Source organism: Podarcis tiliguerta, assembly GCF_965153285.1.
Source record: "Podarcis tiliguerta genome assembly, chromosome: 4".
In the NCBI taxonomy this organism is placed as follows: Eukaryota; Metazoa; Chordata; class Lepidosauria; order Squamata; family Lacertidae; genus Podarcis; species Podarcis tiliguerta.
Window position 1 is genome coordinate 33389171 of NC_139537.1, and position 23375 is coordinate 33412545.

The following is a 23375-nucleotide window of genomic DNA, read 5'->3' on the forward strand; positions in this document are numbered from 1 at the left end:
CAGGCTGACAGCTTCTAGTAGCCACTGGTGAGAGCTGAGTGCAGGGTGGGGACCAAAGGTGGACAAATTACTACAGAAAGAGCATAAGAGGTCCTACCCCTTCCAGTTCATTACCTACAATGTAACCACTTTGTGAAAGAATAGCCTCTCCTATCCTTTGAACAGAGAAATTACATCCCAGTAGCTCTTTTCTTTTTTTCTTGCTTGTAAGTCCCTTATATAGTACCATGTACATGCATACTAATATAACAGTACAGGAATACATTTCCAGTTTTAAACAAGCACTGGTTTGTTTTTACTATTAAAAATTGTGTTTAGATTTAAGGTCAAGACTAAAATACCTATACTGTAGATTGATATAATCCTGAGATTTTAAATTTCTGCAATAGTAGGGCTTCTTGCAGTCACTGGAGGAAGCAATGTTTCAAATACATCACGACTGAACAACAAACAACTTCACACCTTTTCTCACACCAACTAGCAACATAACACAACAGTATTCTTTAACTGGCTATCCTTTGTTTAATGAAAACAAAGTGAGACAGATGAAAACTTGGACCCCTGTAAGTTAACTACTGTTGCCAGGTATCAGAATTTCAACTGGAATTTCATGATTCTTTTAAGATAGGTGAAAGCCTGAACTAGTTATGTGTACAGTAAACAATTTAGAATGTTTAGAAGCAGACATCATTACTGACACTATAATATTTTAAACAACTTTTGAGATGAAGCCGCGTTGCCACTGACACAGATGTTGCCATACTGGATCCACATGGTTGTGCTTATACCCATTCAATCGCTGGCTTGACTGTATTTTTAAAGTAGCGGGGGGGACGGGACTAGAACCTGTAGCCAAGTCTGCTCCCATTACACGTCCCTTGCCTTCATGTTTCACATGGTTACATTTTGTTTTTTTAACAAGCATACTGAGTTCTATAGTCCTTGTGAATAGTTTTCTTGAATATATGACTAATCAAGGTATACATAATTTACAGACACTAAACAATTTTGCTTTCTGCTTCAGTAAATTGTTACTGGTAGCTTTACAAGAGACAATCACCACTTACAATCTGCAGAAAACAAAGACTCAATATCCCCATTATGGGAGGAGATGCTGTACTTCATATAAGGCATTGGTTCTGTTGGTCTGTTTTTACAGAGCTTAGCTCCTAATTGATTCAGAAATTAATTTCTTTACAAATACAAACTTCAAGCCTCTATAATACATAGTAATTGGCTTGATTAGAGTTTACCGACAGTAGCTCAATATCACTGCTATGGATATAGATTTCATCCGTTATGGTTTGATAAACAACTCAATTGGAACCCTATGGTGCTCTTTTGCATCTAACTCTTAATGGCTCAAGTTTTTCTTTTTAAAATTATTAATCTTGGCAACTAGGCTTTAATTCCTTACCTCTCAAAACTGCATATACAAAAGTTAGGTTTCATGGATGTTGAAATGTACAACAAAATAAAATAACCACTCTAGGCTTTCATATACACAGAACATTCCTTAGTTTTTCTTTGTTTACAGTGCTCTTAATGAAGCATAATTGCACCAGCATATATATATAAAGTATACAAATATGTTTGCTAGTTGTAGGACATGCAATCTTAAAAGTACTTTTACAGGTTATGCAAGAGACAAAACTGAAAAAGTGCAGGAATGTACAATGCAGCAGAGATTTGCCCCAACATACACACTGGAGTACAACTCACCACCTCAGTCCTTCCCATGATCAGAATATTCATCTATATCGATAACAGGTTCATAGGTAAACTTGCAGATCAACCTCCTATCTTGCTTTTCAGTGAACTTCAAACATAGCTGAGTTTTTAAGTGACTGGCACAACTCCGTAGCATACCAAACTGCCCAACAAAGCCAAAACAGGAGTATACAGTGGTACCTCTGGTTACAGACGCTTCAGGTTACAGACTCCGCTAACCCAGAAATAGTACCTCGGGTTAAGAACTTAGCCCCATTAGCTAAAGTGGACCTCCAGAATGAATTAAGTTCTTAACCCATGGTACCACTGTAAAAGCAAACTGCAGAGGGGAAAACAAAAACTACAACATACCTAACACTACCACACCAATGACTTTATTTTTGAGATTTTACTAAGTGATTACAACTGATCAGTAGTCTTAGTACATGTCCATGGCTTATATGGAAAGTCTTTGATTTTGCGTTTTATTACAGAGGTTGGTATTACACATTCAAGAAACTCTGAGCAGTGTTCTGCAGCTATTACTGTAAAAATCCAACCAGTACGATGGTTAATACTTTGATAATTGCATGCCGCTTCACCCAGGTCACCTTCCTTATTCGTGAACTTTTGTATTCAGTCTGGATCAGAAACATGTTCTACCTCCACTTCTACAGTTTGAATGGCTTCTGTGACCTCAGTCATTTTCTGTCCTTGTTGTGCCAACACATAATTGACGACCTGCATGATACTTTGGTCAGAAAGTGTGGAAACTGTTGTACAGTCTTCAGCAGTTGCACCTGTTTCCAGTGTTTCTTCAGTCACTACTACTGTTTCAATCTCTTCACTGCAAACCTCTGTTTCTTGTTCTGGCACATCAGATGTTAGAATGCTGATGGCATGTTCTACTTGGGTTCCCTGATTATGAAACTGAAGCGTGTCCTTTTCCAGCATAATTTTACAAGGTACATAATCCCTGTGGAACTTGGTCATGTGCTTCCTTAAGGTACGGGCATCTATGTAGGCTTCATTGCATACTGGACAAACGTAAGGCCTCTCTCCAGTGTGTGACCGTACGTGGCGCTTTAAAGAACGTGCATCAGCCCAAGCCACTCCACAGGTCAGACATTCGAAGGGTTTAACACCTATTTAACAAAATAAGAAAGAAAGGAGGTAACGTTTGAAAGGCTAAGGAAAACCTACTGGTTACCAAAAGGGTAATTAAGAAATACTCCTGTATCAATTAGCTCAGACCCCCAAATTACAATAGAGCACTCACTCTTTTTTCATCTGCCCATGTTACAATATATTGCTACCAGCCACTTGGAGCGTTTTCTGCATTTGAACCTTTGTTGAAATAGTGTTTTTATTAACATTACAATACTTTCCTTAACAATTTACTGCATGGGTGGACGATTGGATCTGACCAGTGGATCAAATGGTTACCCTCCCGTATTGTGGGCAAACTTTGGCACATGACACCCAATCACCTTTTGCCCCCAGGTGTCTTCAGGAGCCCCTTTCAAAGTGCTCTTGCACAATGCTGTGAAAGGTGCTGCTGAAGAGCCAACAATCAGCTGACTGATACCTTACTCAGTGCTTTGCTTAAGGCTTTCCATGCAACACTGATCATATGTTTAGTCTGCAAATGCCCTTTCAGCTGAGCCAGGTTTCTTCCTGCCCCACACCTGAAGACATTGGGCATGTCCAAAATGGCATTGCAGGCCCAATGGGGAGCCCTAGTGGGTCTAATCAGGTCCGTGGGCTGAAAAGTCACTGAAGTCCTCTACAAAGATGTATGTAGAAAAATTATACAGAGCTAAGAAAATCATGGCAGTCTGGCTACTGCATTATAGTCTCATTTGTTCATTAACTTTTCGTCATTTTATAAATGCACCATTTATTTATACCCAGTCCATTATTTTTAGCCCATCTCAAAGCAGTGCTGACTGGAACCATTTCCCCCTTAAATTTAATGTTTTCTAAGTCCCAATTTTTGTTCATTTATTGAAACATGGCATTATTCTTAAAATTAAACTTGTCAGATTTACCCTCATGGTTGTTCATGTGTCTTCTGTACTCCCGAAGCTGGGTGAATTTTCTCCCACAGTGCTCACAAATACGTTCCAAATTTTGCTTTGCTCTTCCTTTTTTCCCATGAGTTGCTTTCTTGACATGCCTTCTGTACAAAGCTTTCTCATAGAATTCTTTGCCACACACATTGCACCTAAAAAATGAGAGAAGACAATTAGAGCAGGATAGAAAAGTCGTAAAATCATTTATAACTCTTACAATAATAAGTGTTTGGGCTGGGAAGTCATTTTTATCCCAATCAGATTACTTGGTGAGTACAAAGCTGCCTTTTAACATATTAAGAAACTTTAAGGAGCTGTAGGAAGTCTAAGCTGAGGCGATAATCAAAATATTTTATATTAATCATTCCTGATGGCTATGACACAGAATTTTAAAATATGCATCCAAAAGTCATTCCATTATGCACAAGCAGAATTACGAAGTACACACTGACTTGGCTACAGGTCTTTATCATCTGAGTATTTATTCAAAGCTTAGACTAGTTTACTTGATTTACCTGTAAGGCTCAGTAACAGAATGGGACTTCACATGAGAATACCAATCTTTTTTCCAACTATAGCACTTTCCACAGGATTGGCACTGGAATGGTTTCACCCCAAGATGCTTGTTCATGTGCTGTCGGAGATCCCGGGGTTCATAGAAACTTTTCTCACATCTGAAACAGTACACAATTGTACACATTTGGTTAAAGGAACTTACTGGGAAAGGTATCTGAGGTACAGCTATAAGCTGCATGCCTAACTAGACTGTTATTTCATGTTAATGTAACTATGGGCTGGATCTGGAGAGTTGCTTATTATTATTTATTAGATTTCTGTCCTGCTTTTCCTCCCAAAGGAGCCCAGGGTGGCAGGTTAGAATAGATACACTGAAATTAATGTTAGTAAAAAAATTTAAACCTATAAAAATAATCCCCATTAACAGGCGTCTAATACTTCACAAAAGTATGGCCCAACTTGCTATGCTACAAAAGTCTGATGACGGGCTAATCCTCTACCCTTATAGAAAACAGTTTGATTCCCTCCCCCTCCCTTTTTATTTACTTTCTTTCTTTTTTTTCTTGACAAGCAAGCTTGTTTGATTTATAGTGGTCTTAGCTACAAAGTGTAATATAACATAAAAATTTTTGTAAAAAAGAAAAGAGTCTGATTTTGAAGCCCAAATTTTCTATTGAAAAATTGTTCCCATGCCTTTTAAAGACAAATCAACTTTCCTTCCCTTAGAAACCCACAGCCACTCACTCACCCCTATGCTATCACAAGCTACATTGTACTGGGTGAGTCTTTTAAAAGATGCCCCGTGGAACATGTGTACTCTGTATCCGCGGGGCCTCTTTTAAAGGACTCGCCCTGTACAAGTCATAAGAAATGAAGTGTGATAAGAGCAAAACTCTGCTTTCACATGAAACCACATATAATCTATACCAGGGGTGGAGAACAGTTTTGGCCAGGTGGGCCAGGTCTTCATCTCCCAACCACCACTGTAACCCACCTTGGACAGATGGGCAGGACCAACCACGTGTCTGAAATCAAAGTGGCTTTGAGCAATTGGCACCTGCAAAAGTTGGTCCACGGGGGAGAAGCAGTTTGAAGGGCTTGTTCAGCCTTGTGTGCCACCCTTCCCAAACACCTGACAACCAGCTAATTGTCAGATGTTTGGAAAGAGCTGCCTGCGCACAGCGAGCAAGCTTTGGAAGCCCGGCACTCAGTGCTTGGGAAGCGCCAAGCACAAGGTTTGCAAAGCACTCGGTGCAGCGCTTCCCAAATGCCTCACAGTGAGCTGGTTGTTGGGCACTTGAGAAGTGATGTGCAGAAAGCACTTGCAAAGTGCTTTGTATGGCACTTCTGATGCGCCCAACAGCCAGCTGGTTGCTATAGAATCGTTGAGTTGGAAAGGGACCACAAGGATTATATAGTCCAAACCCTCCTGCAATACAGGATCCACAACCCTGAGATTAAGAGTCTCATGCTCTACCAACTGAGATAATCTCAATGTCAGGTGTCTGGGAAGCAGGGAGCCAAGCCTCACCCTTATCTACCCCACACATGACATCATATTTTGTGGAGCAGGCATGGCTTGCCTGAAACAGCCTGGCAGATTTCTGTAAAAGTAACATGGGAATTCATTTTGATACCCACTGAAATTGGCAAAAATATACTTAAAACATTTAAAGGCTTGCAATTCTTTTCATACTTACTGAGTACACTGATATCCCCGAATTTCAGGTTTTGGCTGGTGTTTCTTTATATGCTTGCTAAGTCCTGAAGCTCTATGGAAAGACTTTCCACAGTGTGAGCAAAAGTATTTTGATTCTCCTGACAAAATAATAGCGGCAATGGCTTTAATAGATGCTATCGTATTCAACTTGAGGCAAAAAAAAATTATTTTTAACATTAAAAATGCTTTTGAAATGCATTTCCTTGCATGGTTTTGCCTAAAATACGAGAGAAGACAATGCGAGCAAATATAACAGAAAGGAGGTTAACTGAGGAAAATAGATACTTTGCTCTCAGAGGTAGTAGCAGCTAGAGACCATCCGGGGAAGAAGTGAGCTGTTCATCTGGCCCTCCTCCACAGCTGCTGGAATTCCTCCTCTTGAGGAAGCCAGCCTTTTTTTGCATCTTTGGTCCTCAGAAGGAATCCTTTCCCACTCCAGTCTCTGCTGACTGACTGACTGACTGACTGAGAGCCCAACTAGGCTCCATCTACCAGGGAGTGTAGGCTATAACAAGACTGGAGTTTTGGAGTCCATTGTCAGCAAAATGCTATGTTTTTTAATTATGTATTTTTTGTCCTTGTTTTGTTCTTTTATGCTGTGTACTGCACTGTGATCTTCAGGTGAAAGGTGGTATACATGTTTAACAAAGAAGAAAAAGAAGAATATTCACTAGGAAAGGGAGTAAAGGCAGCAAATGGGATGAAAGAAAGTTGAGAGTAGGTAGATATGTTGTTGACAATTACAGCACAGGGGCAGCTAAGGCATGTTGCACCACACTCCAGTCTTTTTACATATGTAGGAAAAATATTTAGGCATTGAATAATTGACTAACAATTCAATGGACCAATAATTCAAACATTCTTTAGAAGAAGCCAGCTAAGGCAGAAGAAAAGAAGGAGTACAACAGGGCCAAGAAGGCATCAGAATTGTAGAGAAATTTGTAGAGATATGGTTCTGTGGAAATGGAAGAAGCTCACAGGAGATGATGAACAGTTAGGCAGTGGCTACAGAAAAGAGACTGCGGGACTACAAAGAAGACAAAGGGAAAAGCCTCACCCTGTACTACAGACAAATGGGAGATAAGTTGTGGTAAGGGATGCGGAGAAAATAATTTCATTCCCCTTTTTTAGCTGATTCAACTGTTAACACCATGAATCAGCAACAATGTTCATAAAATAAGCAATTAATATAAAATAAAGCTGAATTTAATATACCGATTCAAAGCTGCCAGTTGAAAATTGAAACAGGAGAGCTCTAGTCTCTCAGCTCCCTCATCACTTATGGCTGGAATGCTGAACTGAACTGAAACCACTAGCTAAATATTTGTGGTTTGAGTGCATTCAGTTTATACACCCATGAAAGCATAGTGCAGGTGTTACTTTTTCCTTAATAAGAAAGGGTCTCTCTCATTTACCTGTGTGAATGCTTATATGCTCCTGAAGACTTCTTTTTGTGACAAAAGACTTATCACACAATTCACATTTAAACTGCTTCTGTGCCTCATGGAGCGCGAGGTGCATCTTTAAACCGTGTTTGTAAGTAAACGACTTTCCACAAATCTGCAAGAGATCAAATTGTCAGCAAATGTTACCATCCCGCCAAACAGACAGCAACTACCTACGATAAAGGAAGCATTAGATGGTCAAGTAAGAGTAGTTTTATGGCAAAACTAGGAGACAAGAAGACAAAGGGATTTAGTGTCCAACTAAACAGATCCACTAGTGCAACTACCTTTGACTGCTGAAGGGATTTCATCTCCCTCTCCTCTCCTCTTCCTGTGCCCCCTTAAATCTGTTCTGGGGGGCTTTTGGGGAGTGCGGAATGGACATGTGGGAGAAGAGAGGGTGGCAAACCTCCCATGTGAAAGCAGAAATCCTTGTGCTAGCAGATCTACTTAGTTGGATACAGCCCACAATTTGTACGTGCAGAAGTAGTTTAGCATTTCAGTGATGAAGAAAAAACTTATTCCAGTAAAACTCAAAGCTCCAGAGAGCACTTGAGAAATCTTTTTTAGGTAATGCATACCCTTTAATGACAGTGCAAACTGAGATAATAATTGATGAGCTTAGAAACCTAGCATGACCAATTCAAATTTCAATCTTGAAAATTGCAAAACAGAAAATAAACGTAGCAAGTCTGCCTACTAAACTCCCAACACCTATGGTACACCTGCAAATGTAATTAGATGTTTTTATAATCAATGAAATCAATCGCTACTGTTCTGCTCACATAATAGCTTTTGATCCAGTGGAGGCATCAGCTAAAGTAAGAAAAGGCGATTTTCTCCCATGTCCATTCCCTCTGCAGCCCTCACAACCCTCCAGTGGGTTGTTGGGAGGTCTTGAAGAACAGGTTGCTCAGAATATTTCAGGAGCGCAGAGACACCACTGCTGGATCAAAAGCTGTTCTGCCAGTGGAGGGGCAGCATTGGATTTCACCCAATACATATGAAAGCCAAAGTGGCTGGGTGATATCAACATTAGTCGCAGAGCAGACACAATGAAATCAATAGGCTTCAGTAACTTTCCTCAATTGATTTCAACTCTACTCTGCGAGTTCAAACTGAAATCTAGACCTTTAGGATTAAGTAAATGAAACATGGTGGCCATAGCATCCACCTTTTTGAAGTATTGCAGAATCAAGATTTTAACTATGGTTTATAATTCATGAAAGGTTTCACAGCCTAATACTGAGGTTTTTCAAGGCTACATTAAAACTTAACACAAAGTTCCCATCCACTTTTCCTTCATTTCAGCAGTATTCATTGTTATGAATTCTGTCACTTTCAGATAGCAATTGAACTTCATATAAGCTTTAAGCCACGTGGCTAAAATATCGCAAGAAATACATCAAAAATGTGAGACCATAAAGCATTACTTTTACCTTACATGCATGTGGCTTGACACCTGTATGTTTCAACATATGGATTCTCAGAGAGTAGAGTTTAGGCAAACTTCTTCCACATATATCACAGATAAACTCCCGTTTAGTTCTGCCCTTCATAGCTGCACCACTCTCCTCTATACTGGCAGTTGCAACAGTCACTTCGTTTTTTCGGGTATGGCGAACAAGGTGGGCTCGCAGCGAGGCACCATACTGAAACTCTTTTTTGCACAGCTGAGAAACATAAAATTGTTTTGATATGTCACTTGAAATCTTAACACTAAGAATCAGAGATCAACATTCATACCAGTTTTGTAGCTGGAAGAGTTCTATCCATCTTACTAGATAAGGGACTTACTTCCAGGTTTGCATACCTTACAGATAAAAGTAATGTATAAATAGCAATGCATAGACCTGACTAAGAGATCTGTGACAACTCAAATTCTAAAAGTCTGTTCCACTTTATACATATTACAAATTGCAGACAGGAATGGCGACAACATTTGTCTTGTAACACTCCAAGGTTTAGATTCATAGTCTCTACGCTATCTGACTGGAGAGCTGAAACATATTTAAGAGCAGTGATGGGAGTTTAAGTTGGAATTGTTATCTTTTGAGAAACCATGCTGGGAGATTATTGCAGTGTTAAATGCCAAATGGATTATCAAAGGGAAGTGGTAGGCTGTACACAACTCAATTAATCTAGCATTTAAAGAATAGAGAGATGTTAGACATGAAACAAGAACTGATGCATGGAAATGACTATGTACTCATTCCCTAGCCAGGCCAGTTTCAGCAAATTTAAAGGGAAATTTTAAAATTTAATAGCAATGGAATTTAAAACCATACACATTAAACCTGATTTATAGAAAAGGACAGGACAATTGCTGGAGCTGTGGGATGACACAGACAGATATTTTTGCACATATATTGGGAATTTCCTATCTTTCAGAACGTTTGTAATATAATCAGTTACAAAAACACTAGGGTACCCTAACCCTTGGTATCCTAAGATACTACTGGGGTTATCTAAAAAACACAGTTCCAGATGTCAGTTTGCTAGAAGCAACCAAACAATTTTAGCAAAAAACAACGGGGAAACAATGCTCCTCTAACAATACTGTATATTGGTTTGAGAAATTATGGTTTACTGTGAGACTGTTTAAATTAATATATTCTAGGACAACACAGATTAACAAAACCAACAGATTTATTGAAAGATTGTCTATATTTCTTAAGTTATTGAATGACAAATCTTAGGGAACGTTCAGTTGCAGGATGCTTTTAACTTATTGTTAACATTTACATAACACTTGAGCCGTTTTTAAACTCTGTATTAAATGGTAATTTGTACAATTAAAAAAAATTAAAGTTAAGTAATAAATGCATGAACAAGCATTGCTACAGAAGTGCCAGTTTAGAGTAATTTTAAGGGGAAACTTACCGGACATTTAAAATTCTTTGTCCTTTCATGCTTCAGAGTGTGCATTATAAGAGCATAACGCCTCTGAAAAACCATTCCACATTCACCACATTTGTGCTGAGTTTCTGTCTCACTGTGCTCTGAAGTGTCTCTCTTGGGCTGCTTCATCTTCTTGCCTCTTTGCACTAGCTTCATGGCAACCTAATTGAAAAGGATTGGTTACAATTAACATTACATGGGGGGAGGGAGGAACTGTAAAATCAACAAGCCGAGTGGAATAGCAACGGAAGTTTTCTTTTAAAATATCTCATCAATTTTAGCAAAGGGACATGAAGAAGATATATGTGATATTCCCCATAAAACCTACATGCTCGTATTAGCTCAATTCAACAACATGTGAGCCCTCTTCAGACATGTGAGCCCTCTCCACAGGAGCAAAAGCATCTCAGGTTATTCCAGCACCTGTTTTCTGTGTGTACAGCACCAATGTATGTTAACACCAAAGCGTTTCTGTGTACAGCTAGAATTCTACGTGATTGGGGACCTAGGTCACACTGAAGTCTTCACATGTACAGCTGTATGTCTGCCATATCCTTTGCTACAGATGTTCATGCTGTACATGTAGACTCCAAGGAGCGACGCTTTTTGGTGCATGCTCACCTCTATATAGAGCAACGTAGAAGCTGCAATGACCAAAGCGTTCAATAATGGAGCACAAATCTAATTTTGAATTCAGATGTCATGGTGAAGCTGTGATTACAGCTTTCTTACACATTACCAAACCACTCTACAAGTAGTTTACATATAGGCTGTGCTTACTCAAGGCTTCTACACATTAATTCATAGGTTCTCAAATGTTGCAATAAGCCTCCTGAAAGGAAGAAACAACTTAGGGCATATTCATAGTGAAATTATCATCATCACCACCACCATTTATTAAATTTGTCAGTCGCTTTATCTTGCCCAGGCCAAAGCAACTTCCAACCAAACAAATAGACGATAAACCCCACACAGATATATTTCAATGAAGAGGAAACAGATATATATTTAAAAAGCATCTCAACCACTTCTAAAAGGCCATAGATAGCTGAAGGCAAAGTCCTGGTTATAAAGGAAAGGTTTTGTTTGCTTGGTGCCTAAAGATATATAATGATGGCAACAGGCGAGCCTCCCTGGGGGGAGCATTCTATAAACAGGGAGTCACCAGAGAAAAGGCCTGTACTCAGGTTGCCCCCCTCTAGGCCTTGATATGGGGAAAAGCGGTCCTTGAATATCTCCTGCATATCTTTGTAGTGAATTCACATGCTCTGGCAAGGCCCTGTTATGTCTGCCCCTGATATTAAGGGTACAGCAGGAAGCAGCGAGATCGCAAATGGACAGTGGAACTGGAATTGTTTTCTTGTACTGTTGAATTTACTTTTGTTGACTGTTTTAATCATTACATCTGATGATGTTACGATTTTGTATACATCACATCTTTAAAAAATATTTTTTATTGTAAACCACCTTGGAAGCCTTGCTGGGATTGAAATGCAAGAAAGGGAAGCAAAGATATATCCTTATTACTATGAACAAACAAACAAGCAAACAAATAGCTCAGTGGACACAAAGAAAGTTTTTTGGACAGTAAGATTTTGAGAATACCTGCTGAATGGCTGATTTGGCTGCCGGCTTTCTATTTTGTAGTTTTTTCTCAATGCCCTTGTGCAACTTGATATAGCCTCCCTCACTCACAGAACGCTGACGTAGCTTGCTTTTGTAGGTGTCATCTTGACCGGAAACTGAGGTCTCTGACTGAGACTGAGGAGTGCTCTGCATTTTACATGGCCTGCCACGTTTGCGCTTAAGTCCTTCCCGATTATCTTCAGAGGCGGCATCTGCATTTGCTTCGCTGATCACGTTTTGTTCACTTCCATCGTTCTGATCGGTATCGCTTTCTGCCCGAGTGCTGATAATGACTTGTTCTGCTGCTGGAGGCTCTGACTGCACTACAGAAACAGTCTGACTTGCAGTACATTCTACGATTTGGGTTTTTTCTTCAGTTTCGGTCATTTCTACACAAGTAGATTGCACTAGAGGCTCTGGAGGATTGTCCACGAGAGGCTCTGAAGCAGTTTGCGGTGCAGCCTCAGGCGTAGCCATTTCTTCCACATCAGTACTCGAACATGTTCCATTCACAGTTGCTACAGCATCTTCTGTAGGTAAAGGCTGCTCCACGGTGTCCGCTGGGTTCAATGGGCTTTCGTTCTGCTCTGAAAGATTCTGAGCTCCCTCACTTTCATTCTGCTCTAAAAGAGTTTGCGCTACCTCGACTATCTGAACATCTCCTTTTTGGTACACTGTGATTTGTTTATCTTCCATTTGCTTGTGCACATTTTCACAGATTTCCAGGACTTCTGTCATGACGAGATGTTGGGCCAGCTCAGCTACTGCTGCCATATTGCAGAAATCAAACGTCAGCTCTGAGGTATAAGCAAATTCTAGCAAAGGGAGGAAGCTGGCCTTGCGAAAGCCTGCAACAAATAAGGAAGAAGGTGACAAAAGGGTTTTATAAGAGATGATCACTATTTAGAAATAAATTGCTGGTTCTGTTCATTACCAGCTAACTATAATAACAGCCTCAAACCATATGAACAAAGTCCTCAGGGATAATTTTTGATTTGTATGACCACATTCTTGGAGTTCTGAAGAGAAAATGAATACTGCCAGGAGAAATTATGCAACTTTGGGAGGAATACCTTAGAAGTGCAGCTGAAGGATTTTAGAAATAAGACAATGTGTGCCCTATCCATATGACAGTCCCAGAAGCCTCTCAAAGTAAAAGTTGCCTGCTCTGGTCTCTACTGAATAGGAACCCCTAACATATTTTCAGAAGAAACTATACAAGCAGAAAGAGAGATGTTCCATTTGTTTGAAACATGCTTAAGAGGCTTTTCTTTAGCAAAATGTAACACTAGTTTCTTTAAGTTCACTTTGTTTTAATGTCTTATGTTTCTGGCTGCGTGATTTCTAAATATGGGCAGTATAGCAGTATATTATTCCCTGTATTTGGGATCTAATGAAACTTCTCCCATACACTCTGGACAACCTCCTTACTCACATATCAACAGCAGTAGTTCTGTGTCCCTGGCACCTCCGTCCTCTACTACCACACCCTGTTAGCTCCTCCTGTTTCTGCATATGAAATGCCAGCAGAAACAAAGAAACTCTGGGACTTAGTTCTGGAGACAGCATAGCATACTGAATGGTATGCATGTCTTGAAGGGCAGCCCTGCTGGATCAGGCTATGTATATAGCCCTGCATCCTGCTCACAAACAGCTTTCTGGCCTTCCATCAAGGTTGACCATTCATACATATAATTTCTATACCACACTTCATCCAAAGATCACAGGGCGGTTTATAACATGGCAAGCATCAAACAGGCTCATTTCAGCAGTGACCCAACATCTTGTGGAATTTTCTCTGTAGGGAAGTATGTATGGCCTTGTTGCTATTGGCCTTTCAGCATATCTTTACAAACTTCTGTTTTGTTCAGAGTTTTATTAATTGTTAATGTGTGTCACTGCTCTCTGCTGCTTTTATCTGGTTATTTCAATATTTTTGATCTGTAATTAATATACTTAATAAAGAATTACTGTAAGCCTTGGGGGAGTTTCTTGTCCTGAAAGGGCAGGGTAAAGATCTATTAAATAAATAAACCAGCTGGGGAAATTTGTCTGACTAAATCAGCTACCTATCAATCTAAGCAGAGTATGCAAACAGACAAAATGAAATCATTCAGTCCTCTTTGATGGTGTTGGGGGTGGGGGGACGGGACAAGACACCCTACAGGTTTTCAACATCTTTTCTATTTAACCAAACAAATTCTGAATAGTCCCCCCCCCAAAAAAAACCCCATTATTTATGGGTTGTTGTTTTTGCTTAGATCAGTTTACCTGAAAGATCCACCACAGCTTCATGACTGGAAATAGCTCCTTTTTCGATGAAAAGTTCTCTGAAGTACTCACTGTTGGCTGCCAATATAGATTTGTGTGCTTTGTGCACTTCACCTTCAATAAGCAAAGTAACATCACAAAACTGACTGGAAAGCCGCTGCTGATTCAGTTGGTTTAAGACTGACAGAGAATGCTTTGGAGAAGTTTGTTTCACAAGACCTTTACTATCAACCTGGGATTTTTTTTAAAAAAGAAAAAGTAACAAGCAGTGTGTTTAAACTTTGTTTACTTGTAAATCCTAGCTTAAATCTTTTATTTACATCATTAAGTAATACAAATATAAAATAAACCTTGGTACCAGATTGTATAAAAAGTTACTTACAAAAACAAGCTCATGTTTGGCTATTGGCTTCTTTTTCACAGGTTTTGGCAAAGCTGCTGGAAGCGACGCTGAGTTACTTAATTCATCATCTGTTTCATTACTATCTTCGTGAGATATTGTGTCTAAACCTAATTCTTCCAGCATTTCAGAAGGATCAGACAAAGATCTGGAACGATCCAATTTTTCCTGGCATTTGCTACATTCCTTAATATAATCTTTAACTTGCTTCAGAATACCTAAAGAAAGGCATGCAAAAAACAAACAAACAAACAAAAAAACCCCATTATAAATATTGCTTCGTTGATGCAAAAAAGGATGTATTCACCTTTGCCCTTTCAGGTAATATTCAGCATGTAATTCTAGAAAATGACAACATTTGTCTTTCATTTTGATGATAATTCCACTCAGACTGTATGGAAACAGAATAATCAAGAATCAACAATTCCACCTTCTACCAGACCCCCTTGTGTGACTTAGTGCAAATCAGAGTTGCATGCATGAATTCAAGGCATCCACTCCTTCAAGCTGCATCTCAATGTTGCTTACTTGACCCTTCCTCCTGATCCATGTGCCAAATCATGATAATGATGCACTCGCTGAAAGCTGCACACATATCCATGCAACATGGGCCTGCCCACCGCTTTTTTTCTTTTGCAATCCCCACACTTTGGAACCAACAGCACAGGAAGTTCTTCAGCAGATATGTCTTTGTTAGATGGATTGCCAAGTCACATTCTTTGACCCTCTGAGAAATGCTCCTGGTTCACAAGCAAGCCTGTGCATAATGCTGCTAAAGGTGTTTTTCTGTCCTTTGCAGACAATGTTTAGAGTCTACAATCCCTACCAAGTTGGTCCTCTGCCTACACAGCAGTGAGTTGCTATATTTATATGCTTGAAGTTGCTGGTCTTCTTTCTGTGTGGTCCTCCCATTACAGGCTTTTAAAAACAAACCCCAAATAAGATGCTAGATATACAAGGAAAACCCCATATTTTGAATTAAAATATTCTTAATAATTGTTTTTAAACCATTAATGTCTCTGCAGGTCCACTGTATTAGATCTTCTTTGAAACAGTTATATTATCTAATGAACACATTAGCCCATTCCATACAGCTGACTATCCACTTAACCATGTTAATGTCTACTCTTGTTTTTGCTCTTTATAGTTATGCAAAAGAAAAAGAAAAAACCTTGCAAAAACAAAGTGTGCTTCCAAGATTTAAAAAAACAACTTGCAGTCAACTCGTTTACTCATTTTTTTCATCTGGAAATAGGAACTTACTTGAAGATCTGCTGAAATCAGCAGAACTTGTTTCCCATTGAGCACAGCTGAAACTAGACTTCCCATCTAGGCATGCTACTGACCACTTGACTATTATAATACTTAGTAAGATAGTGCTTGCCACACCGAGCCAAATCATGGCTTAGAACGAACACTAAGGCTCCTGGAGAGGAGACCCCAGCCACCATGCTGCTCCTAAATCATGGTTTAGGTCTCCCAGTCAAATCATGATATTGCTTGGTTACAGGATAAACCTTGGATAGAGCCAAACCGTGAGCCTTGGGTTTGGCCAACATGCTAAGCCAAACTATGGCTCAGCTCAACATGACAAATAGGAAAACAAACAGGGAGGACAAGTGGCTGGATTATCTTAGTTGGGAGTGAGAACCAGATCAGGGCAAAGCCCTCTGAACACAAGTGAGCTATGTAAAATGATAAACGTTAAAACAAAAAGGAGGCATCTACCTAAGTTTCAAAATGTATTGGGGGGACGGACACTGAGCTGAAGACACCTGAAAACCACGTTAGTGACTGATTCACCTTTTTCACTTTAAGACTCGGTGCCACAGGCAAAATCCACAAAGCAGCCCACCATCCTTCTTGTCAACATCGCCCACTGACTGCAAGGGATGCTGCACTGGGGCCGGACAGGCTACCTTAACCACAGGCGAGCACATGCTCACTCGGGTGCATTCGGTGGGGGATTGTGTGTGTGTGTGTGTGTTTAAGCGGAACCCCTCCTCCTCCGAGTTCGTCCTAGGACACAGCCAACCCCTCGCTCCCCTCCGACCCGTCTTGCAGCAGCTCCGAGGAGGCGGCGGCGAGCTCCGTCCGCCTAGACCAGGGGCGGCGCTCCTCGCTCCAAGCCCGGAGCAGGAGGTGTGGCGGGCGAGTGGCGCGCGTGTGGCTTGGCTCGCTCGGGCCCGGAGACCCGTCGCTTCCCCGCTCAACCCCCCCCCCCTTTCCCCGCTCACCTCGCCACCAGTAGCGCTTGGAGAGGCGCTGCCAGGTCTGCAGGCGCGTCCGGTGGGCGCCGTCGGGCTCCAGATGCGCCGCTCGGATGAGCCGGGCGCGTCGCTCGGCCTGCAGCACCACCTCGAGCTCGGCGAAGCGCTGCTGGTCCCGCTGCCGGCGCTGGTAGTAGAGGGTCCCGCCGCGCACCACGTAGCAGGCGGCCGCCTTGCGGATCTTGCGCTTGGCGTTGCCCTCGGTGCCCGGCGCGTAAGGCTCGCGCTCGTTGGTCAGGTAGCGCAGGATGGCCAGGTAGCTCTCCTCGCTCGACATGGCCGGGCGCGCGAGGGAGGGACGCCCGCCGGGACCTTGCCCTCCTCACTCGCTTTCCCTAGGCTCGCTTCTTTCTCTAGCCCCCACGGAGGCGGCGGGAGGATCGGGACAGGGGTGCGCACTTGGGGTCCCTCGGAGGCGAAGGGGGACGGGGAGGCTGGGGTGGGGGAAGCGTCTCCTGTCACAGGTTGCCACGAAGGAGACGGGACCGGGGTGGCTGGGTGGGAAAAGCAAGAACGGGGAGCAGGGGGGTGGCGGCGAGAGTGATGGGGGGGAAAGCAAGTTGCCTGGTGGGGTAAAAGCAAGCCGTCGGGTCTAGACTAGAGTCAGGCCCCAGGGGGTGGAACTGGAGTTTCGCGGTCCGCGGCGACGGGTGGGAGGAAGAAGCTCGGGCAGCAGGATCAACGGAAAGACAAAATGGCTGCTGCACAAGCGGAAGTGAGGTCAGGGATAGCTGTCGCCTAGCCCTCAACGGAGATGAGGGAAGGGGTTTGGGGGCGGGGGAAATGCCGCCATCTTTGGAGCGGGCAAGTAATGCCTGGTTCAGCTCGGGTTAGTGGCTGCTTAAACGCAGGCGATGTTAAGCCGGTGTTTCGGCTGCCGCCGCCATCTTTAAAGCAGGCAAAATATCCCATCCAAACGTTCCAGTGTACTTAACCGTGTTTGTTCTTTTATCTAAAGTACTCGTATGGCTGCATAATAAATTGTGAAGTCAATGTAAAGTAATTTATTGAAAGGTCAATAGCTAATTTGTTAAATTGCCTCGTTTGAAGATTGCTGACTCTTTGGTTTTAGATTTCTTGTTCTGTTGGATGAGAACTCTGAAGTCATTAGATAGGGACAACTTTGGAGCGTCTAGCTCAGTTTCATCTACGGTACTAACAAACGACTCGTCCTGTTAAAAAAATTGTATTTAAGTGTTGTAAACAAAAATTGCCCTTTTCCCTTATGGGGTATCCAAGAGCCCATATAGAGTCCTTACATAGGTTCCCTATCGGTAGGAGAAGATAACAGAGGCCAACCAGAGAATATTGAGAAGCAAAGCAGCTAGTAAGCTTCATCTTTATTGATCTGTTGCAACAGGGTGCTCCCCTCACACGCAGGAGAGGAGGAACGCAGAAAAATGGCGTGCAAGGCCTTATAGACTTTTGAAATTGCCACCCTGTAGATCAAGACCACCCCCAGAAACATCATACATACATCACAGAAGGGGTGTAACCTAAGACCACCCCTCAGATACATCATACCTACATCACAGAAAAGGTGGTCTAAACAGAAATTTGAACTTTTTTCTCCTGTCCTTGTTTATCTCCTGTCTGGCAGGTTACTTGATTGGATTACCTGGGGAGCCTGGCCAATCTTTTGTAATGATAAATACTTAGTTTCTGGGCCTTATCACAGGCTCACACCCTATTCAAACACAGACATACCCTTAAGACAGGATTTAGTGAAGGAAAAGATAATGGGGAGGCTTTTCCACTTTGACCTTGCAGAGAAAACATTTGCTCAGTTTAGGAATCAAAATAGCTTCAGGTCGGTCTTCCTGTGCTGATCTATGTACGTGCGGTTATGAACATTACCATGTACGTAAGATCTCAAAATTCCTATCACACAAGGCATGTGCTTTACCACTGCTCTTCTGAACTTTCTCCCCACTCCTTAAAATAAGACCAAACAATTGAGAATATGGAAAACGAAATTACCTTTATGTACTGTATATAATTGATATACAGTATAAGGTCTAGTAACAGGCTACACAAGTACCCATCACAGATTTCTGTGCAATCTGAAGAGTACTATTAAGGTTCTGCTCATATGCAGATAAGCAGAACAGCAAAATCCTATACATTTTTTATTCAGCTCTCAAATCTTGATGGAACTTCCTTGTGTATGCATAGAATTGTCTCTTATAAACCCATCTATTTCAACATAGTATCAGGCAGGATCACCTAATGGAATCAGTCAAGGTAGTGGGTAGGGTGCAGTGTGTCTGAAATATAGGCTTGCAGTAATGGAATCCTAAACACACTTGCCAGGGGAGAAGTCCCTTTCAACTCAATGAGTCTGATTTCTGAATAGTTGAGAAAAAACGTATATGGGAATCTAACACTGGCCCTGAAAGACCTATATTGGTTCCCAGTATGTTTCCGAGCACAATTAGAAGTGTTGGTGCTGACCTTGAAAGCCCTAAACGGCCTCGGCTCTGTATACCTAAAGGAGCATCTCCAACCCATCATTCAGCACCTTCTGGCGGTTCCCTCACTGCAAGAAGTGAACCTTGCACACCCAGTCTTAAAGGCACAAGGGAGCTCAGAGATGGGGTTTCTCCAGGGGAGCCTGCTCTACTGCTGTTTCCAGTCCAGGCTGCCTGTCAGCTCCGCCATGCGCTCCAGGCTCAAGGGGATCCTCTACCATTACGCTCACCACTTGAGAGGTTCTGTTTAGAATACTTGATTTGGGGGTCAGATTTGCACCATCGTTTAGAAAAAATATGAAGGAGTATGGACAGCAAATCGGAGTTAAATTTATCCATCCTGCAGTGGATTTTAGATTCACATGAAACATTGAAGGAAGGCAGAGATAACAGGGAGAACGTAAAGTGGAGTAGAATTTAAGGTGAATCAATCAAGGTGTGTTTGAATATAAGCAGAATGTTACTTGTTTTCTTTTGTAGCTACCATTGGATTTTACTCATCTTTTGAATGTTTTTTAAATACCAGTTATAAAATTGATAATTTAAATGTTTTATTTTATGTCTTCGTAAACTGCTTATACTATCGTTACAATAAAGCGGTATAGAATTTTTTCTTAAATGTTCCCTGACATCTTTTTGCATCGTAACAAAATAAACACTAGCGTTTCTTAACTTACAAAAGGCATTTTTAGTTTTTTTCACAAAAATCCTTCCTTATCATTCTAGCCATTATGCCCACCTTTCTAGTCATTAATGAAGTATAAATTACTTTTAATATTTAAGGTAAGAAAATTACACAAAATCCCCAGAAGTGAACAAGAAACAGACAGTTTACATGTCAAATGTTTATTTCATGTAACCAAAGCAGTCAAAAAAGTTAGCGTTTTCCACCAACACGAGGAGCAGAAACTTTTACAGGCTTCATGATTTTTTGCTTTGGAGCAGCCTTTGTAGGTGCCTATGAACAGAAAAAAGAACTAATGAGAATACGCTACTTGGTTATTTATCACTGTAAATTAGGTCAATAATTGTGAATGCACAAATTGAAATAAAACGCGTTTAAAGTGAAAAGACAAGTTCATGCCTGCTATTTAACAGGGACAATAAAGGAAGACAACCCCACACTATTATCTTATTCCCAACCAACGGAAGTAACATAGGAGAATGTGAGCTATACCCCTTGAATAAACTGGCAGACCTGAGGATCAACCAGACAACAGTCTAAATTTCACTTTAATTCTTTTCAAGCTTACTGTGGCTGTTCCCTGTATGGAAAGGATCACTCAAGTGTTGACTTTGCATAGCTAGAGATAGGAATGAGACCCATGTGCTGCCAATACTCATGGCTATATGACACTTACCTGCTCCAAAGCAATTAATGAACTACTATTTTTCAATTATGTTTGTGCCCTGATCAGATAGACATGATACAGGACAATTACAAACATGCTTAATAATTAAATTTAGGTAAAAATAGATCAAATGGTTTAATAGTCTACTCCTGTTGCATGTTTACTCAAACAGAGCCCCAACACGATGTAACGGTTAGAATTCTGGGCTTAGAAGGTCTACTTGTGTCATCTTTTGCACCTTAACCAACAGGGCTTCTCAAAGGATAACTGAAGGAACCTCAATGTACAAAATCCTGAAAGCCAGGAAAAAATAAAAAATGGGATGGTGCAAGAGATTTAGCAAATTAATTAGAACAGATATTTTCATGGGATTATTACGCAACACAGAAAAATGCTAAATTAAAGGCCATATTTTGCTTTTGGAGTTTTAAAGAACTATTAGGAGGAAACTCAGAAAGCACAAACAACTTCTCATCTTTAGCTGTTCTTTGGGTAAACATTACCTTTGTTGTGGAGGGTACAGTTTTCTTAGTAGCCTGCTTAGCCTTCTTTGCTTCCTTGGCAGCTCTGTAAATAATATTAACAGGAACAGACTTAGTGTTAAGAATAAATGCACAATTCACAATTCAAAGTGTTGGTGCTGACCTTTAAAGCCCTAAACGGCGTCGGTTCTGTATATGTGAAGGAGCATCTCCACCCCCATCATCCAGCCTGGACAGTGAGGTCCAGCTCCAAGGGCCTTCTGGCGGTTCCCTCGCTGCAAAAAGTGAGGTTATAGGAAACCAGGCAGAGGGCCTTCTTGGTAGTGGCACCTGCCCTGTGGAACGCCCTCCCAGCTGATGTCAAGGCAATAAGCAACTATTTTACTTTTAAAAGACAACTGAAGGCAGCCCTGTTTAGGGAAGTTTTTGATGTTTGATGCTGTATTGTTTTTAATATTCGGTTGGAAGCTGCCCAGAGTGGCTGGGGAAACCCAGCCAGATGGGCGGGGTATGTATGTATGTATGTATGTACGTACGTATGTATAAATATTATTATTCATTGCTTTCACATTCCAGAATGGATTAAGAAATAGGCTTAGTCTTCAAATACAGCAGAATGAGGTGACAGTATTGGCAAGACCAGTGGTTTTCAACCAGTATGCCGTGGCACCCTGGGGGTGCCTTGAAGGATGGTCAAGCATGCTGTGAGCAACACTGGCCTCTGTCCCTCTTTCCTTCCCTTCCTGCTCTGATGCCCTCTTGTGTCTCTGCCTCCCCAAGGCTTGAATGGCTGTTTGTTGCAGCAGCCCTGGCTACAATCTCCCCAGGCGAATGATGCCTCTGGGTCTGGCCAGGGGGTGCTGGTTGCTAGGAGCAAGCCCAGCCAGCCCTTGCTGTTAGGAATAGACAAACAAGTGGGAGGCCAGGCAGGTTCCACGCTAGCCTTGCTTATGCTTGCTGTGTGCAAGCCCTTCCTGGGAGCTAAGTGCACAGTGCTGAAGGGGAGCCTTTCCGCCATGCAGGTCTGGCAGCCCCCGCTGCTGCCACCCAAGGTAAGGTGCTAGCCTCACATTCACCTCTGGCCAGTCTCCTTTGGGCCACAAAGGCTGGGGGCATCCTCTTCCCAGGCCCTTGTGGGGCAGTGTGAGGAAGCACCTCTCTTTGGGCGGTGTGTGTGTGAAGACCAGGGGCGGCAGCAGCGGCTGCCCAGAGGACTCTCAAGGAGAGGAGGCTGAGGGAACACTCCACAAGGGAGGGTGTTCGAAAAAGGTTGAGAGGCTGCCAGGTATACAGGCAAGAGGTGACATAACTGGGCTCCTGAGCCCCACAGGGGTGTTGCAGAAAGAAGGCAGCTGGACAAGGGAGCCGTGGACTCAAAGGTTGAAAACCTCTGAGCAAGACTATTCCTGACTATAGGTAGGCAACCCCATTTTTGAGCACTTCCTTGCAAACTTAGGATAGAATCTTTCCCAGCTGTGTTTAGCTCTCTTTACAGAGTTTATTGAGAAAAAAAGTGGAACATTGAAATCTGAAACTGCCTACATCCCATCTCCTATATGCAAAGACTAGGTTATAAAATGCATTACTTCTTTTTGTACCATTTTACACAAAGCATAATAACAGCTTTGAATTATTTTTCTTACTATCAATAAGTATATTTTATAAAATAAATACACAAAAATTAAAACAAGGCTAATTACTTCACTGCCCTACTTTTACATCTGACACTCGAAAATGGTATAGACTGCTTTGGGGATTATCCCAGACCCTAAACTTGGGAGGAGAACTAATATAGCCTGTGTTGCATTGTCCATTGTGAGGGCTTTTGAAATTGGTGTAGCATGGATGAACCCCAGCCCTCCTCTTGAGGTTGGGGCAAGGAATTGGGAATGTCTCCATATGGTATTGGAGACAAGTTCTCATCGTTGGGGAGTGGACAAGATCCTGGCAATCACATTTTTTAAATGCAGGCTAACCAATATTTAACCCAACTGTGAAAAATGGAGTCTATGAGGTGTAACCTGTTTACATTCAATCAATGATCACAATGAAAGCAGAAAATAAGTTTTCTGGCTGAATTCACTAGTGGTTTAGTTGCCTTTAATTGTGTTAGCAAATTTGTGTTTTAATATTGTA

At 41.6% G+C, this 23375-nt stretch overlaps 2 protein-coding genes across 4 annotated transcripts in view; both read right to left on the reverse strand.

Annotated features, from left to right (window-relative positions):
* Positions 1-497: 497 nt before the first annotated feature.
* Positions 498-17905, reverse strand: ZBTB11 (zinc finger and BTB domain containing 11). 2 transcript variants are annotated; one of them, XM_083438303.1, is made up of 11 exons: positions 16902-17905; positions 14647-14882; positions 14265-14496; positions 11973-12841; positions 10350-10529; positions 8906-9139; positions 7437-7581; positions 6002-6119; positions 4301-4459; positions 3762-3937; positions 498-2855 (listed from the first exon to the last, which is right to left on the reverse strand). In XM_083438303.1, the coding sequence occupies exons 1-11, from the start codon at positions 17209-17211 to the stop codon at positions 2347-2349; spliced, it is 3168 nt and encodes a 1055-aa protein (XP_083294429.1). In that variant the 5' UTR covers positions 17212-17905; the 3' UTR covers positions 498-2346. The 2 variants fall into 2 exon arrangements, with proteins under 2 accessions (XP_083294429.1, XP_083294430.1); XM_083438304.1 differs by lacking the exon at positions 16902-17905 and adding an exon at positions 15928-16081.
* Positions 17906-20235: 2330 nt separating this feature from the next.
* Positions 20236-23375, reverse strand: part of RPL24 (ribosomal protein L24) — a 191202-nt gene continuing 188062 nt past the window's right edge. For both annotated transcript variants that reach the window (XM_083438508.1, XM_083438509.1), the window contains exons 5-6: positions 21261-21324; positions 20236-20363 (exon numbers count right to left, since the gene is read on the reverse strand). In XM_083438508.1, coding sequence (XP_083294634.1) covers positions 20283-20363; positions 21261-21324 — 145 coding nt within the window. In that variant the 3' untranslated portion in view covers positions 20236-20282. The remainder of the gene's footprint in view (positions 20364-21260; positions 21325-23375) is intronic.

Coding starts and splice junctions, on each gene's coding strand:
- ZBTB11 (XM_083438303.1), bottom strand. CDS start 17,211: ATGTCGAGCGAGGAGAGCTACCTGGCCATCCTGCGCTACCTGACCAAC. Junction 10,530..11,972: donor CCAAATCAGCCATTCAGCAG/GTATTCTCAAAA, acceptor CTTTTCAATTAG/GTTGCCATGAAGCTAGTGCA. Junction 6,120..7,436: donor GCATATAAGCATTCACACAG/GTAAATGAGAGA, acceptor TTATTTTGTCAG/GAGAATCAAAATACTTTTGC.